The sequence below is a fragment of the Mus caroli genome, chromosome 3 (genome assembly GCF_900094665.2).
Source record: "Mus caroli chromosome 3, CAROLI_EIJ_v1.1, whole genome shotgun sequence".
Classification (NCBI taxonomy): domain Eukaryota; kingdom Metazoa; phylum Chordata; class Mammalia; order Rodentia; family Muridae; genus Mus; species Mus caroli.
In genome coordinates, this window is record NC_034572.1 from 49,221,578 (window position 1) to 49,239,960 (window position 18,383).

Here is an 18,383-nt window from a genome sequence, read left to right on the forward strand (position 1 = left end):
TAATAGATTCTGTTCAGAACATCTACATAATAAGTGAACATGAAGCTGGACCCACTCCCATCCAGCAAATCAGTGAAAAGCCCATGCGCCGTGCTACGCTTCCTACAGTGTGATGAGTAAAGCTTACGAAAAATTAATTGGCTTTGCCACTGCCCAGAATGGTGGTTTGCCGGCTAAGGAAGCAGACACTGTCAGTGAGGTTCAAATGTGCCCTCTAATCACAGAAGGAACATCTCAATTCTAATTCTGGTGTCTTCCGGCTGGCTCATTTGTCTCCTTTTCAATTCACATTTAAATAAGGAAAACCTGCTATTTCCCTATCAATCTGAATGCTACCCATGGTTTTCCTCATATTCAATATGCTCAAATTTGTATTTTGTCCAAAACAATCAGCCTGTACTTTCCCTTTTACATACAGAACTTTGTTGTAGAGGGAAAAAGCACAACAAAATACCCAGGACCAGAGATGCCCATGAAAACTATGACCTAAGTCTAACTGGACTTGGAGTATAAGAATGAGCTATTCCAGTTTCCCTTTTCTGATCCTAAAAGTATTCATTGTGGCTGGGAAGATAGTGAACACCCTTGATCCCAGCATCAGGAGGCAGAGGCAGAGGCAGAGGCAGATGGATTTCTATGAGTTCCAGGTCAGAATGGTCTCTACATATAAAGTTCTGGGTCATTCAGAATTACAGAGTGAGACCTTATCTCAAAAGGCAAAAACCAAACCAAACCAAAACAACAACAAAAAAACCCCAGTTGGTTGGTTGAAAAAGATGAATTTTATTTGTAAAGAATTTATAAAATGGGCCCATGTTGAGCAAAGGGGTATAAGAATTTCCTCATATCAAATAAGCTGATTAAATTTTATATACAACTGAAAGCACTAAATTAGGCAAGTGTAGTGATCTCTGGAGGGTATTTCTCACTTCACCAAATGATTTCACAATACCTGGGTTCTTCCTGGACCACCAGCCCCTGTCTGCTCCCATTCCCTTGTGCATATGTTACTGTGCAACACTGCCTTTAATAACATGTGGGATGTGTTCTCCAAGTGCTCTGCCCTAAGCGACCAATGAGCAATGATCATGTATTCTCTCCTCCCTTTCTTCTCTGCTTGGAGCCATGCAAATGGAGTCTTTATTTTATGGCACATGTAAGAAATGGAAACAAGATTTTTTAAGAGAGCTTCATTGCCAATCTGTACATTTTCTATCTCTGAAATGAAAACTGAAAGAGCAATCCAGTGCCTGGAGATGTAGCCACAATGTTTTGTTTTGCATACAGCAGATGGCAGATTGTGGGTAGGATGGAGGGCAGGGATATAGTTTCCTTGGAGCAACACTTACCTAGCAGCTGCTGCATCTTTATCCTGCCTACCTAGCCGAAGTCATTGTATGCCTGGGAAGCTATTTAAATGCTACTTAATATGACTTTTTCACTTAAAATACTTGTAATCCCCAACTGTTAGCTATAGACAGTTCAGGCTGAGGACAGCACTATCAACAGCATCCATTACACTGGTATATCTCTTTGAATGTTCCTCCTAGAAATTTGCAAAGCTGCTTTTGTTTTTAAAAACTTATGCTGTTGATTATTTTAGTGAATTCCTCATAGTTACATATTTGCCTAAGTCTCACCCATTAACAACATGTAATGCATTTTAATGGAGAGCTGAAGTAAAATTACAGTTCTGCATTAAAATGTCTGTATTTCAAACCAAACCAAACCAAACCAAACCAAAAAAAAAAAAAAAAAAAAAAAAAAAAAAAAAAAAAAACAACCCTCAACATATTGGTCTCATTGTTTCCCTTTGATATATCTCCATTTTTTTATATTTGTCAAACCATGAAATCTATGTGTAGTAAAGAGTCAGGCTGAAAGGAGACTTACACGGAAAAAGATGGGGAGCCAGATGTGTGTTTGAGAGATTAAGTTCAACACTTTGGGAGCAGCTCAGGACACCTACCTCCCGGAGCACAGGGTCTGTGATGCTGTCCAGGTTTACAGAGCCTTCGTAGGTCAAGTAGTGGAAAACATTGAGAGCACGGACTGCCTCTGGCCCTCGCTGTTTGTAGCCAAATATAAGGTCAATCCATTGATGGAGTTGGCAAGAAACAAATTCACTTTCCAGGGCCTGAAATGAATGAGGGAATAATAAGACCATACATTTAGCAAAGGTTCCAAATTACTTTCTCACTGTGAAACATTCAGTATAAACAAAGACATTATGCCTTTACGTTGTCTTTGATTTTATATATAATATCTTCAGTCCCCAGAAATGGCAAAAGACTACCTTTAATAAGACACAGGGCTAAATAAAAGTCTCTTCACAAAAATGCTTTCCATTCTCTTGGCTCCATTATATACACAAAAATGTTCATAGGGAGGAATGCCTTCTTCATGCCTGGAATTGGCTCAGTCAATACAGACTTTGGGAAGTACCAGGGGACTATGGAGGTTTGATGTTGAGTGGTGTGTGTGTGGCGGGGAAGTATATCTGGGAGTCAACAAACACAGGCTTCTGTGGAGAGTCGGGGGAGACAAAGGCCCTTTGTATTTAGTTCACTGATAGGTACTGACTGAGCTTGGAAATGGGCAAGCTGTGCAACTGTGTGAGTCACTTTTTTAAACCAGCTATGTGATGTTTTTATTTGTGAGTTAGAAGACTTTACAAGACGACGAAGAAGGAGAAAGTGGTGTTACTGGTGAAGGAGGAGAAGGAAGAGAAGGATAATGGAGACACCCAGACAGATGGGCTGGAGTTCACTTCATCCCTGAATAAAATTCATAGTGGGTACTTTGCTACTGGGGAGTAACCAACCCACTCACTCCCTTCACCTCTGATACGGTCAAAGCAGGCAGGATGCTTTGCAACCATATGCAAAGGAGGTTCGGTATCCAGCTTCAGAAATTCTCTGTGTACAGCTATATATCATAGAGTGCAGCTGTCAGTAAATGTGTGAATCCGCTCACTCTCTGGTTGTTTGTCCCAGTTACTAAGGGGTTAACCCACTTTGTCATCCTTTCAATTAACAAACAATAACTTTCAAAGGAATCCTCTCAAAACTGTACTCTCTGCAGTGCCTTTCCACTTTCCCACACCTAATACTTCATTCCCTTGCATCCCTTTCCTGATTCGGTCCTTCACGTTTTACTGATATTAAAATAACCATTCAGACCAGAATATGAGAAATGAGACAAAAAGTAAAGTGATTGGTTAACTCTTTGCAGATTATATTTGTTACAGTTTGTGTGATTTAGTAAATTTTAGAAGTCAGTACACTTGTTAGTGATCACTTCAGCACTAGTCCAGTGGATGAAAGGATAAAACAGTTGACCATTATGCAGGGGGATTATTGAGTGGCCACATTCCGATCTCGCCCCAGGAACTGAGAATAGCTGTGAATTAATACTTAAAGAAAGTTTGTTTTTCTAACTATGTGAAATAAGTCTTAGAGTTGTCACTGAAAAATTTACCAATTTACTATTATTTTGCTAGGATAAAGCTATTATTGAATGATATGGCTAATGCGATCACAGGGGGACAGAAGAGAATGATGGCTTTCCAGGACTTTTGAGTTTAAAATGTGTTTATTCATCTCAGTACCCTTCTTTCACTTCCTTTCTCACCACATGCAACAAGCATGAAACAGTTAATATTCCTTCTGTTCTGAGTATTTGCTCTACAACCATGGCCTAGGAACACATTTTGTCCCTTGTACGGTTCTAAGATCTGCCTGTGGGAGCCTGTGCTCCTCCTCCTCACACTGCAAAGGCATTGCCTGGGGCACGGGCAGCCCTTGGGGCTCTTGGATGTTGGTTACATTTCTTCTGGAGTAGGACCTGAGCCTCACCTCACACTCATGTTGTCTGTTTCCTCCTCCCAGTCACTGCCTGCTGCTCTTCAGAATGACTGTCCTGTCCCCAGTTCTTTCCATGTGTTGTGACTCTATATGCCCCTGCCACCTTGGTGTTACCTCGGTTTCTAATTTGGGCTACTATGACAGCTACAAAATAATAACTAGTTGTTTTGGTTTGTAGTCCTTTGATTGGTAACAAATTAGATATTTTAAAGACATCTTTGTCTTTTGGGTCTCCCAAAAATGTCCTATTCATACCCTTTGCTCACTTTATTTTTAAATTTTACATGTGTGTGTACATACACAAAGTTGTTGCTCTGTGCCTATGTTTGTGCATGTGCCCTCTGATGCCAGAAGACCATATTCCACTTCTTGGAACTGGAATTAAAGTGGTTGTGTGCAGCCTCATGTGGGTGCTGGGACCTGAATCTGGATCCTCTGCTAGAGCAGCAGTGCTCTTAGCATCTTCACCATCTCGCCCGCCCCCACTCACTTTTGCATGGCAGTTTCTGTCTTTATGTTGCTGAATGCAGACTTTGACAATTTCAGAAGTGATTCCTTGCAGGTTTAATCCGTGCACATGCATCCTCTTACAGATACTGTCTGTTAGGTGTCTCTGCATCCATTTTGCATTTTGAGACCACCAACTCATTTAGCAGTTCATGCCTGGGAAGAGGAGTTCTGCTGTTGGAGGTAGCTTTCCGTATCTCTGCCCATCAGACTCATATGATGGCTGACTCCTCACATATAAGTTTTTAGTTCATCTAGAGTCTACTTTCATTCACAGTAGACCAGAATCCATTATTATTTTATGTAGCAACTAGAAATCCTTTCCTCAAAAATGTGTGCTGTGAGTTTTGTGTGCAAATATGTATTTGTGGTGATATTCAGACCTACCGTTATTAAATAATATGATCCTCTATCTGGAAAAAGACCAGTTCTGTTCATCTGTGTTCCCTTTCTTTGTTCCCTTACCATGCATGCCCTCCCTTTCTTTTTTCCCTCCTCTCTCCTTTTTTTTGACAAAATATTTTTATTAATTATTTGGGGATTTCATACAACACATGCAGGTCACAATCCTTTCCCATTCCTCCAGAGTCTACCCTCTCACCCTTGTGCCCTCCACCACTCCCAGAAAACACACCAAGTACAATTTGCATTGCCCTGTACTCACTGGAGCATGGTCAAATTCCCAGTGGCTATCCTGCTAAAGATAACTGCGTCTTTCTCCACTCACATCCCTCCTGCCAGAAGCCATTAACTGTGAAGAGCTACATTTCAGCATCTTTGTCACATTTTTTGTCACAGAAGCAATGGCTTCCTGTCTGGAATTATTGGAGGTGAGTATGTGTGTGTGGGGTGGGTGTTGTCATAGAAGCTTTAAATGTCTCTCATTCTCTGTTAAGAGCCTACAGTCATTTATACCACTGCAAAAGACACAGCCTTGCTCATTCCTTGCACAGATCATAGTTTTCCACATGGTTTCTGGTGGCAGCACAGACCACAAACATCTACATGGTTTCTAAAACCACCTCGTCTCTAGTTCTGTTTGTCTGCTGCTCGTGCACCACCCACTCCACCATCTTTCCCAACTCTCTATCTCACATCGAGTTACTGAAGTGGTGTTGCAAACATGCTTTATTTGCATGTAAAGCTGTTTGGGTCTTACATGCAAGTATTTATTACAGTGAGTCATAAGAGGATTCTGAAGCCCAATAAATACTGGACCATCTCTGAGACTCATCTCAGACATCCTATTGTTGGCGAGTCTGGGACAGGGTCTGCTTGATTTCTAGGCTGCTGCACACTCCTTTGTTTCTTGCCCCCTTCCTTTCTTTTACTCTTTCATGTATGTATGTATGTATGTATGTATGTATGTGTCTAGCCAGTTATGTGTACCCAGACATTTACATAATTATCCTTGTTTCTCTTAAGTTGTAAACATGGACATTAGTTTCATTCATTGACACTTCCAAAAATCTTCTTCTATACAGATCAGTTCCTATGACTTATGTTAAGAGATAAAAATTAAAATTTTCTCCATAACATTTTTTTGGTGTTCTTGGTCAAGTTTTATTTCCCCCTAAATAAGTTCATAAAATTTTGATGTATTTATAAGATCTGTAGATTCAAATCAAAATCCTAGTACTGGGAAGGGAAGTGGGCACAAAGTCCTAACCCTAACCAAGAAGCTATCTGTAACTGATGTCTGTTAGGAGAGAGGAAGTCAGTTTTCACTAATGGAGTATTAACTAGGTATTATCAACCATCCCCAGAATAAGCACCCATGACAGGGAGTAGCTGGCCAATATAAAACAGACCTATTTGTATGTTTCTTGGGTTTTATTTTGTTTTATCCTTTTGGATTTTGTTTGTTTAGATTCAGCGGGCTGGGGGTGGGGGTGGAGAGAGAGAGAGAGTATGAACAAAATTGGGTGGGCAAGTGGGTAGGGATCTTGGGAGAGGGAAAGAATATAATCTAAATATATGAAAAAATTAAAAGCCAATAAATACTAAAGAAATTGGTACATGTAAAAAGATACACTCAATATATGGTTATTTATTATGTAGAAAAAATGCTATTGATTTCTCTAAGCTAATTTTGTTTCTGACAACTATTGATTATCTGCAAGTATAGCTTCTTCATCTTTTTTTTTCATGCACAACTGTTCTCAAGTTTAGCAGCTATAGATAACAGAAGTAATGAGATGGAGCACCCACATCTGTTCCTGATGTTAAAGGGTTAAAATTCACTTAGGCACAATGCACACACATGCATGCATGCACACAGGCAGAGAGAGAGAGAGAGAGAGAGAGAGAGAGAGAGAGAGAGAGAGAGAGAGAGAGAGAGAGAAGCATTCAAACATACATCTGCCACCTCCCATGCTAATTTGCTTGGTATTTTTGCATTGTAGTTGTTTATGAGGTTGGCACTTGTTCTTTATTTAATTCTCCCCTTAATTATTGTTGGAATAATAATCCTATGGCTTTCCATGGTTTCTGAGGCATCTTGCATAAGAACTGAGTTCATTATTTCCTGAAAAATTGGTAGAATTCAACTAAAAATAGAGGCCTTGGATTTTTCTGAGAGTGCAGAGAAATTTCATTGAATTTCTATAAGACTTCTAGTTATCCATTTATGCATTTTATTATCTTGCTTGCTATTAATACATTTTCCCTCAGCTCTAAACCTTATTATTATTAGTTCATGGTTTTCATAATAATATTTAATTAAACTCAGAATCTTTGTGATATCTACTGTTATTTGCTCCAGTCTAGTCTACACAGAGAGGCAGCATGGTGAATCAGGTGACAGTGGCAGTTAAGTGTTCTGGATAGCTTTGCCTTTTCATTCATAAAATTAAAATTAAATGAGGCAGGAATGAAGAGAACAAAACCCTATTATAATGTGCCTTGCTTATCACTATGCAAGAGAAAAAAAAACCCCAAGTTTAGAACACTTTAAAGCTAAATCTAGTTCAAAGTCAAATGTGTCTGTATGTAGGAACTTAATATTAGCTATAACCTCACCCAGAAAAGAGGTCCTCACTGCAGGGCTGCTCACTGCACAAATGGTATTTACCCTGCTACTGAACACAGGGCTGTGCTTATTTGGTTTTCTCAGAGCTGTGTTTGCATGCACAGACTCACTCTGCACTTTGAAATAAGATCTTAGTATGGTGCTTACACTGGAAAATATGAAAAAAATACTCGATTACTAAGCTATTAGTGTTATAATGGCCCTAATAGCTTCTTGAACATCTCCTTCACATCTCCAGGCAGAGGCAATCGCTTTAAGCCTAGGTAACCTAATTTCCCATCCATAACTCTACCCCTGGGATGTGAGAGGAAGGAAGTGAAGAGAGATGTGAAGTGGAATGGTATCTTTCAGATGGACTGCACCCACCTACATCTCATCCCCATCTTTGCCCATGGGTATTAGATGGGAGAGAATTCTTTCACTTATGTACTTGGGATAAAGCCTCTCTAAAATTCATGAGAAAGAACAAAGGAAACTGAAATGAGCTGTGAGAATCCTTTTATATATGGGAATGCAATTTCTATCTCTTCTATACTAAATAAAAATACTTCCATCTTCCTATGCTATCAATGATCTCCTTTCAGTAACAAAATACTCCCTGAATAGTGATGTGTGTATTCAAGCAGATAATCGGAAAAACATTTTAGTTTTTGTAAATGTCTAGGCTAGCTCTTCTCTCCCATGATTACATTAAAATTTTAATAACTGAAACTTTATTACTCAATTATTGTTTTAAATAAACATAATTATATATAGCTGTACTACGTGGCTCAGGACAGCTTTGAACTTGCCATGTGTACCAATCTGGACTTGATCTCATAGTGACCTGAGTACTGGGATTATATACAAAGCTCAGTAAAGCTCTTTTAAATGACTGTGGTGGGGGATGTGTGTTAAATTATCCTATTACTTGATTGATGGCTAGATGCACCATAACCCAAGATGACATCCTAGATCTCACTGCTCTTCAAATGGCCTACTACAATCTACCTTGCCTCTTTCTCTAACCATTGCACGGTAGCCTGTTACAGAGCAGACTTCTGAAGCCACCATGCCCTGCGCCTTCTCTTACAACCATCACCATTAGGCTCTTCCCTGCATAACTTAGCCAGCAAGCCCTGCATATAACAGGCTTTCAAAAACTCTATCCCAGCTCTGCTGCTGGAGGTTTTCATGGTTTTTGGATATAGATCAAGGTGCTTGGAGATAAAGCTTGGGTGTGACCCCCATGTATAACTGTTCCTTTCTCACTGGCCTGAGAGCGAGCACTTCATCTTGTGTGTTTCTGAGTTGAGCCCATCCTTCGTCTGGAGTTAATTCTCTCACTGGTCTTTTTTATTGAGAAAAGTGGTGTGCATGCTCTACACAAATGCCCTCCTGTCACCAAGCAGTAGCTGCAGCACACAGTTACTTGTGAAATCAATTTACATTCAAATTGGAAAGTGCGATTAAAAATTACCAGCCTAGCACTCCATTGTTTCCAAAGTATAGAGTATATCTTCAGTTAGAGACTATGCCTTGAGACAGACAGTGTTCTAGACTTTATGAACAGGGTAACACAAAAGACAAAACCTGATTTCCCAAGCGGAAGAACAAGGTGAAAACAGTCTGACTTCTCTCCTGTCCTAAATGACTGCCCACCTACTACACGCCACACACTGTCCTTGGAGGGTTCACGGAAAAGAGGCTCTCTATGTACTGAACAGATCAGAGCCGATTGAGGTAAGCATGCTGACTTTAGCCTGTCCTGTGATTTAGAATCCCTGCCCCCATGCCATGGTAATGACGAGCACTAACCCTCACCTTAGCAGAACAAACTGAAATATTATAATTCTCTGATATGCGTAAGCAGCCGCTATGCAACTTAGTCTGACCTTACAACTGCTCCTGCATGAAGGAACTGAGAGAAAATGCCTCTAGTAGAAGTCATGGAGGTCACTGCAGGGTGTAGCATTCGATCACAGAGGACAGAGAAACAACTTCTCACTACCTTCACTCTCCCTTCCATGTCCCCAGCACCTCTAGAAATGCTTCCGGATGGATTCCAGCTCTACCCTGGCAGCCCCAGCACTCTCAGTGCAGCCAGAAGACAGCATTTAGAATGTGAGACCATGCCACACTGTGCTCAGTCAACTGGTCAGTGCTTATGGAGCCCACAGGCCCTGGGTGCTAGGTCCTTTTGCTGCTCAGTTCTCCTTCACTATGCACCACTGTTCACTGTTCACTGTCCCAACTCTGGCCGCTGGCCTCCTGGCCAAGCATGCCTGGCACTGGTCTTTGTCCAGATGTTCCTCTGCCTGAAGAGGTCTTTCTCTAGAGAGTCAAATGGCTTACTTCTTCACCCCAGCCCTGTTGTCTCAAGCTCGCCTGTGAATGGAGACACCAACCTCTTCCCTGAGTCATCTCCTCTCTGACTTCTCTTTAACTTAGAACTGGCCATCTCATACACCAAGCTATTCTCCCTCCCTCCTTTTCCCTTCCTCCCTCCTTCCCTTCCTCCCCCTCCCTCCCTCCATAAGGAAGTTGGCCTGTCTTAATTGAAAGGAAGCTAAATAAGGGCAGATATTCTTACCTAGTGAGCAATGTCCTACAAATTAGTAGAACTGTCTGGAGTACTCACTAGCTATTTGTTAAGTGAAGTGGACACCATCAATGTTCTTTCATATATACAGTGTTGATTCACGTACTGGTAAGATATTTCAAATTCAAGTTACTACCTACTATAAGAGAGACCTTGTCTTCAAAATATGAAAAATTTGCAAAGGACATGAAACAATAAGAGAAAACACACAGGGCCTCAGTGCTCCTTTCCTGGCTGGGTGACATGGCCTGTGATCTGCATTTGGCCCAGCAGTGCTAGGACTCAGCAGGGCTGAGGGCTGGGTGAGATTTTCACTTGCCATCCTGAAAGGTCTTTTTGAAAAACAAATTATAAATGGGTAGATTATGATTGATGAAGCCAGCATTAGGGTAATACTATCAGAAAGACTTTCTATTTCTGTCCTTTGTCAAGAGGTCAGATGCTAACCAAGTTAGAACCAAATACAAGGCTTTATCAATGCTTCCTGAGGAAGCTGGCTGAGATTATCTTATGCTGTGTGTAGATAAATTAAGCCAGTGTATGTTCACTGTGCAAACAAAGCTTTTAGTATTTACTGATATGTCTACAAAAAGCGATGGCATTATAGTCCAAGTTATTTTCTAAAGAGACCCAATTTTGAATTCTACAGCTCATCAGTGAGAGAATTTTGTCACTGCGTTCATATCTTGATCACTGTGTCACAGCATATAAGCCCACAACACCAGCGACAGCACCAAGTGTGGGTAGGATGAGGAGAGCCTCAGAACGGGCCAAAGCACAGGGACAGGGGTGGCCGTGACTGAAGAGCAGAATGACAGGTGTGGACTATATGAACTTGTGCAGTCACCACAGACAAATGACAATGCATCAAGTGTTCAAAGTTAGAACACGATCTATGGAAAATCAAAAGCCACTTCATCAGACACCAGCTTAGCTCCACACGCTGTGGTGAAGCCCACATTTAAAAACTAGTGATGCCTTCCTTTTCATGTAATTATTTTTCTCTTCATTACCTTGAATTTTGTAATGACAGCTTGAAAGGAGGAGGAGCAGGGATACAGAATATGGTCATGGATATAGAATCTTAATCCACAGAGAGAGGAAGGACTTTTACCACAGTGAATGCTATTTCTCTGAGATATATGCCATTCTCATTTTCTCATTTTGCACATGAGGCTCATTAAAAAGAACTCATGTGAATAACTGGAGATAATCCTGGTGTCCACTACAAATAGAGCAGAAAGCTCATGCATGCACAACGATAAACCTATTTCGGAGGAACTAAAGCCTACAGAAACTACCCAATAAGTACACAGAAAATCCAACAAAACACTGAATGACTAGTAGTTGTCCTCACAGAATTTAGAGAAGATGTAAGTACTTCCACAGCTCACTGTATAGGCTCCTTATATTAAAGAAACACATACCAAATAAATGTACCTTTGGCAAAACTTAGAACCTTGCAGCAAGGTGGTGATGTTGAGTGCTAACTCTTTGTTTGCCAGGTTTCTACAGATCCGCATGATCACCCTGTATCAGCAGCTGCGGAACCTGGCCAGAGCAGAGAATCTGTGCTGTGGAGGTAGGCTTCAAGATGGAGAAATTCAGGAGGGTGACCCTCAGAGTGGCAGCTGTGGGTGTAGCCACACTTGGTGACATGTCCCTTTACATCTTTGCTTCTTAGGAATTCCTAGAGTCAGCACTAACATGGAAGCAAAGCTGGCGGCCTCAGACACGCCACAGACCTATCACCCAGCTGATGCACAAGAGAGTTCTTTTTTTAAGCCTCCCAAAGTTGCTTCAAGGAAGACCAGAAGAGGAGACTTCTGAAACTATCCACTGCCTGCTGGATCTGTGTGCAAACTGTCTATTTATCCTGGCATTTCTCCTGAGAGGCAGACAGCAGAGACTGGGACAATAGAAGGTCCCCAAATATCCATCAGACAGCAAAAGATTAGTTTACAAGTCTTCCTAGACTAATTAGTAAGATGGCAGGAATTTGGTTTAGAATTGAGGACGAGACCTAGGCAGGAGTACCTCAGTTGGTAAAGTGTTTGCCTGAGTTAGATCCTTAGGATACCAAATGAAAATTGCCAGTGACACAGCTGGGTTGTTTGGGCTCCTGTGCTCATAAATAGCTGCAGATTCAAAGGGCACAAGGCTTATGTCACTGATCCTGGGTGAGTGGAGCATGCATCCTGGTTAGACATATTATTCTAACTTGGGTTGGTTCTTATCAATCCAGAAAGCTCACTGACTTCTAAATGTGGGAGAAGGTTTAAAGGCTATTCTCAGGGGGAGAGAGGGAAGGAATACAAGTGGCAATATATATTAGAAAAACAACCATAACAATCTCTCACGGAATGCCATTTACAGGAAATCTAGATATGAGCCAGGGAGGCCAATCCACTGGCCTGGATGCACTGCTACCGAATATACTAAATGACTCACGCATATTTTTCTACAGATTCAATTAAGAATCTATCATCTTGCTTAATTAGTTTCTACAAATTGTAATTACCTAGTGGTTTCTTGCCCAGATAATTATTAGCTTTTACTAGGCCCCAAATCCTTAAGCAGGATATTGCTTGCCTTGGGAATTTGTCTCCAAAAGCAGGACCCACATTTCTATTCATTAGGCATATTTGAAATAAGATGACTAACTTGGGGAGCAGATAAACTACTCCAGTGAAGAACTGCCAAGGTTATATCTATAATGTCAGTACTCATTATCTTTTAAAAATATATAAAAATGTTTTAGCATCTAATAAACATACAAAGAGGTATTCAATGCCATTATACTGGATAACTTAAAATTATAAAAATATTTTACTTCATGTCCAGTAAAGTGACTGTAATCAAAAACAACAATAGGAGGTCATGCGTGGGTGAAGGCACAAGGGACATGAGCTGCGGCACTTTGTGTGTGGGGATAGAAGATGACAAAGTCACTACAGAAGACATTTCAGTAGAATGCTAAAATGTTAAGTAGAATTTACTCTGTGTGCAAGCCCATTCCTAGGTATCTCCTGTAAAGAAATAAAGCCTGTCCTCTACTGGAAACTTGCATGATAGAAAAATGGTATTATATCAATGTCCATAGCAGCCTTACCAATACAGCCAAGACATGGACACAACTCCAGGGTCACCAACTGCCACATGGACTAATAGCACTGACTGGCATCACTTATAGTGTGATGTCACTGCACACACAGAGCACAGCAGGGACTCGGGCAGGATGGCTCTCATGGACTGTGATAAGAAAGCCAAATGCTAAGAAGGCAATTGTAAGGGGCTAAAAGCTGATCATGGCTGCCTACCCAGCAAGCTATACTGTTCAGGGGGAAGATGCTATCTGTGTGTGGGTTTCAGGGGGCTCAGGAAATTATTTTGTCTTTACTTTTTAAGAAATACTTTTAAGTTATTGTGGGGTTTTTTTTTTTTTTACTATTTTCTTCAAATTTCAGGCCCCAGTATTTCATTAGATTCTTATTTTACATTCATTTATACATGTGTATGTGTATGCACACATGTGCATGTGATTCGCCAAGTGTGTGAATAGACAAAGGAGAACTTGTGTGGGTTGGTTGTCTCTTTTCATCTTGTGGGTTCTGGAGAGAAAACTTAGGGTGTCTGGCATGTGTAGCCTTTCACCCATTGAGCTCTGTGTTCATTACTCGAACCACTTGTGATTTTCTTTTCTGTTTTTTATTGGTTATTTATTTCATTTACATTTCCAATGCTATCCTAAAAGTCCCCCCCCCCACACTCCTCCACCCACTCCCACTCCCACTTCTTGGCCCTAGTGTTCCCCTGTACTGAGACATATAAAGTTTGCACGACCAATGGGCCTCTCTTTCCACTGATGGCCGACTAGGCCATCTTCTGATTCACATGCAGCTAGAGACACGAGCTCAGGGGGGGTACTGGTTAGTTCATATTGTTGTTCCACCTATAGGATTGCAGATCCCTTCAGCTCCTTGGGTACTTTCTCTAGCTCCTCCATTGGGGGCCCTGTGATTTTCTTAACACTGTTCAAAACAAAGAAGTTTGCTGATACCCTGACCATCAGTGTTTGTATTCTGGTTTTTGTTGTTCTTTGGGGTTTTGGGTTTTTTGAGATAGGGTATGCTGGCTGGCTGTGCTCCAATTTCTGAAGAGTATCATGCACAGGCTTTCTCTACGTTTTACAACAATGAATTGACTACACCAGAGCTCTCTTTCTTTCTGGGATCTGCTGGTGATGATCCAAGACAAAGCTTTGTGAAAACTGAAGGAGTTGCCCACACACTGCCTTTCTCTCTACTGACTTCTTTACTTTTTATGAAGTTTGACCAAATCATTGCAATGAAAAGGCATTCTTGGATAGATGATTGCTTTTCTGAATGCTAAATCTAGATGTCTCTACACTTTTCACAATCTACCACAGTCAAGGAGCCTTCCTAAAGAGACATCAGGCCAATAGGGTGGATGATACAATGGAGGCCACCTTCCTGTCTTTAGTGTTTAGACCTTTTCCTTCCTGTAGGAGAATGCTCACTTTTACTAACTTGTCTACTCAAAGTTTTTTTTTTTTTTTTTTTGGTTTTTGAGACAGGGTTTCTCTGTGTAGCCCTGGCTGTCCTGGAACTCACTCTGTAGACCAGGCTGGTCTCGAACTCAGAAATCCGCCTGCCTCTGCCTCCCGAGTGCTGGGATTAAAGGTGTGCGCCACCACGCCCAGCCTCTACTCAAAGTTTTACTTTTTAAAAAAATGTTGTACATTTTAATTAAGAATATAAACCCCTTTTCTGAAGTACCTTCTCAGCTCATGAAACCTGTGGCACAGAGAAAGACGCGTTGCCAGTAGGAAATGCGGCTCTGTCTGGAACTTGGGAACAGCCATGGCCTCTATTGAGCTGTCTACAACGTCACATGTCAAGAGTACCGTATGCATTTCCTAGTACTGAGTCAGTTTGCTTTGTGGAAACACTGCTGCTTTGGGGAATGTGGAATTCAGTAGCCATGCAGGTGACTAACCGCTTTCCTCGGCCCACGCTAAGCCAGTGTGCTCGCTGTCCTTATCAGGGAATGCCTTGCATCAAAAAGAAAAAAAGATCCTAACAATGAAAAGGGACATGCATAATAAAAATCACCAACCTAGAAGTAGAGCTGTGGTAATCTCAGCACTTCAGAAGGGAGGTGACACAGAGGTAGTGGGAGAGGTGACACAAAAGTGCTGGTATTTTGGCTACAGTGAGACCAGTTAGTTACTTTTTTTTTCCTGTTCTTGAATCTTGGCTCTGCCATTTGCCAGCTCCATTGCCCTATATAAGTTAGTGAACACTGCTGGTCCTCATGTTTCATGTATGCAATGGGGACAGTTTATAAATGTTCAAAAGAAAAATCAAATCAGGGGCACTGCCTGACACAGCAAGGGCACTTACTGATCATGCCACACAAGGACCTCTGTTCCACAGCAAGTACAGTGAAGGCTCTGGCCCAACAACTTTCTGCTCCATTTCTGGATTCATTGATTTTGGGTAATTTAGACTAAACCAGTCTGCACATGGTTACAGAAATAAAACTACATTCATTCACTCAGTAAGTGTTTACCAGCCATCAGTAGGTATGGTCTGCACCGAATCTTGCAATGATATTGGGGAATGATGTGACGTGCACAAGCTGAGAAGTATACACCACTTAAGTATAAACTTAATACTCACCTACTGTTCAAGGAGAAGTGGGGGAATATGGACAAAACTTACAGAATGCACAACTTCTGTTCAAAAATCAGATAATAAAATAAATAAAAGCACCATATCACAGAATGGTCTGAAGCAGGGTTTCACTATGTAGCCTTTGCTAGCTTGGAACTCACAGGAATTGGCCTGCCTCTGCCTGCTAGGATGAAAAGGCATGTGTCACCATGCCCAGTCCTAGTGTGGTGCTTTTAGGTGTAGGATTATTATAACAGCAATGATTCCTAAAAGTGCAGTATATCAAAAGACTGGATATTTCTTAAAGACAGAAAATACAGCTGTAAGATAAGACCGTTGTTACCAAGAGTGAGCTATAAGGCAGAGTGTGGGAAGGGCCCAGAAAGCTGGGCCTTAGGACTGTGTGGGTGAAGTGTCTACAGCAGGCAGAGAGGCTGGAGGGCAGAAGGTTAGAAACACAGTGGAGGCAGGAAGTCAGTTTGCTGGGCAGGCTGGGTGGGGTGGGAAGCTGAGCAAACAGGATAAAATACTAACAGTTTGGGGGGGTTCTTTAGGTAGTGACAGAATACTACCAAATTGACTAAGGTGAGGATTGAATAGGTCTGAACAGGCCCAAACCCACTAGTGTTAAATTGTTCAATGTATGAATTATACAATATGCCAATTATGTATCAGTAACACTCATTTCAAAAGGGGACTGCATGATAAATGACTCCTATTGTGCTGTGTGGAAATTATGTGGATTCTGACTCCAAATCAACTACCAAATGAGGAAACAGATGTATGAGACAGGTGAAGAGACTCAGGAGTGAGCAGACAGGGCTAAAGATGTACTTGTCAAGCCTTGGTCTTCATGGTCACTATTCTGTAGTGTATCAGCACACTACAGTACACCTCTTCTGCCATGATAAAAACACCGAGATGAAAATCTCCTTAACTGGGGACAATATCTATCTATCTATCTATCTATCTATCTATCTATCTATCTATCTATCTATCTATCTATATCTATCTATCCATATATATATATATTTCCCACCCACATACATTATTTAGATATGCACGTGAACACCAGGACTCTGTCATGTGTCTGTTTAAGATGCTGTAGGATGATGCTTGCTTCCAGGGTAGGTACACTACAGCCTGAGGGATGTGTTTTACAGCACAAACTTCCCATGTATAGAAACACTCCACGTTTTCTCCTCTCTTATTTCCATGAGTGAGAAAAGTACGGAGGTGCACTTGTTACCGTAGAAAAGAATAAGGAAAGGACATTTATTTCAAACCGTTCCGAATGTGTGACATTAGTCAGCACACACTTGTCCAGCTGTCTCTGCCTGCAGGACCACACAGAACTGGATTATCACCCCATCAACCCTCTTCAAAGAAGCCTGCTTTACAACAAAGGATTCGAGCAGAACCATACAGGAGAATTCTGTCACTGCTTCTTAGGTTTTAACCTTGCATTTACAGATGTTAAAGACCCTTGGCAATAGATAAAAACAAACAAACAAACAAACAACCCTCCCTCCCCGAACCCCACAAGAGATGGAAACTTCTTCATTCCTGTTCTAGTAGAAACCAATTTTCTTACCATCCTGTTGATCCGCACAAAGTCTTCTGGCTTCTTGGCCCAGGGGGGCAGGTCCACATCATTCACCAGCACTTCGTCCTCCCTCACACCAAGATGGTATCCATTGCTGTTGACAAACATCTCCGGTAGGTAGTAGAACTCTGGAATTAGTTCCTGCGCAGAGAAAAAAAGATGTAGCTCATTAGCCAGTTGAACAAAATGATTAACTTTTTCCAACCATAAAAGGAGACAAATCTCTGACCTAATTTTAGTCCTTATATTCTCCATTTAAAAACAATTAGGAGTCCGAGAAGATGAGCCATTTCTTTTACACAGTTCACTTTATTATCTTTTTCTTACTGTGAATTCTAAGAAATAGGTACACAGGGCTGAGGGCCTGTGTGGCTCAGGAGTAGAAAAAGTTCTTAGAATGCTGGGGAGGCAAGCAAATGAACAAACAGAGAGAAGTGAGCACAAAGCAACAGCAGTTTCCAGCAGCGCCAGCAGATGCATGTATGAAGCTGTACAAGTCTATGTTGCTTAGGGACCCTTTATGGATATTAACAAACTACCCCAGCTAAAATTTCACTACCAGGCTTTGTTAAAAAAATCACAATATTTTCTACTTTTGATTTTTATTATTGTGCCAATTATAATACATGATATTTGTGAAATTCATTATTTTACTTTTAAATTACAAAATAACTTTTGTATCCAGTGCTGAAGTTAGAACCTTGAACTTGGCATCTGCCAGGCCAGCACTCACCAGTGACACCCAACTCCAACCACCACTTCGTCCTGAATACCCACCACTGAATACAACAGGACCCATACTTACATTATAGCCACATTTCAATATAACTGTGGATAAGCTGGATATAAAGATGAGTTATTTACTATGTGTGCGTGGCATAAATACCTGGATTCAAGATGAACCCAAGTATCAATGTTAGGTTTATGCCTCACTAGAATAGATCTGAGTAGAGAAAAAATGTTTTTGAAGATCTTAAAAGTCTTATTTTTGGAATATTTTTAAGTAACCAGAGAAGTCAAAAAATAAATAAACTACAGTGTGTAATATATATCTCCTAAAGTTTCAAGATGAGGGTTTAGAGAAGTCAAAAAA

At 41.0% G+C, this 18,383-nt stretch overlaps 1 protein-coding gene across 10 annotated transcripts in view; it reads right to left on the bottom strand.

Moving 5' to 3' along the window:
• The window catches only part of Nbea (neurobeachin), a 543,806-nt gene that overhangs the window by 34,728 nt on the left and 490,695 nt on the right, over positions 1-18,383 (bottom strand). For all 10 annotated transcript variants that reach the window (XM_029475176.1, XM_029475174.1, XM_029475170.1 and 7 more), the window contains 2 exons: positions 17,279-17,431; positions 1,970-2,137 (listed from right to left, as the gene is read on the bottom strand). In XM_029475176.1, coding sequence (XP_029331036.1) covers positions 1,970-2,137; positions 17,279-17,431 — 321 coding nt within the window. The remainder of the gene's footprint in view (positions 1-1,969; positions 2,138-17,278; positions 17,432-18,383) is intronic.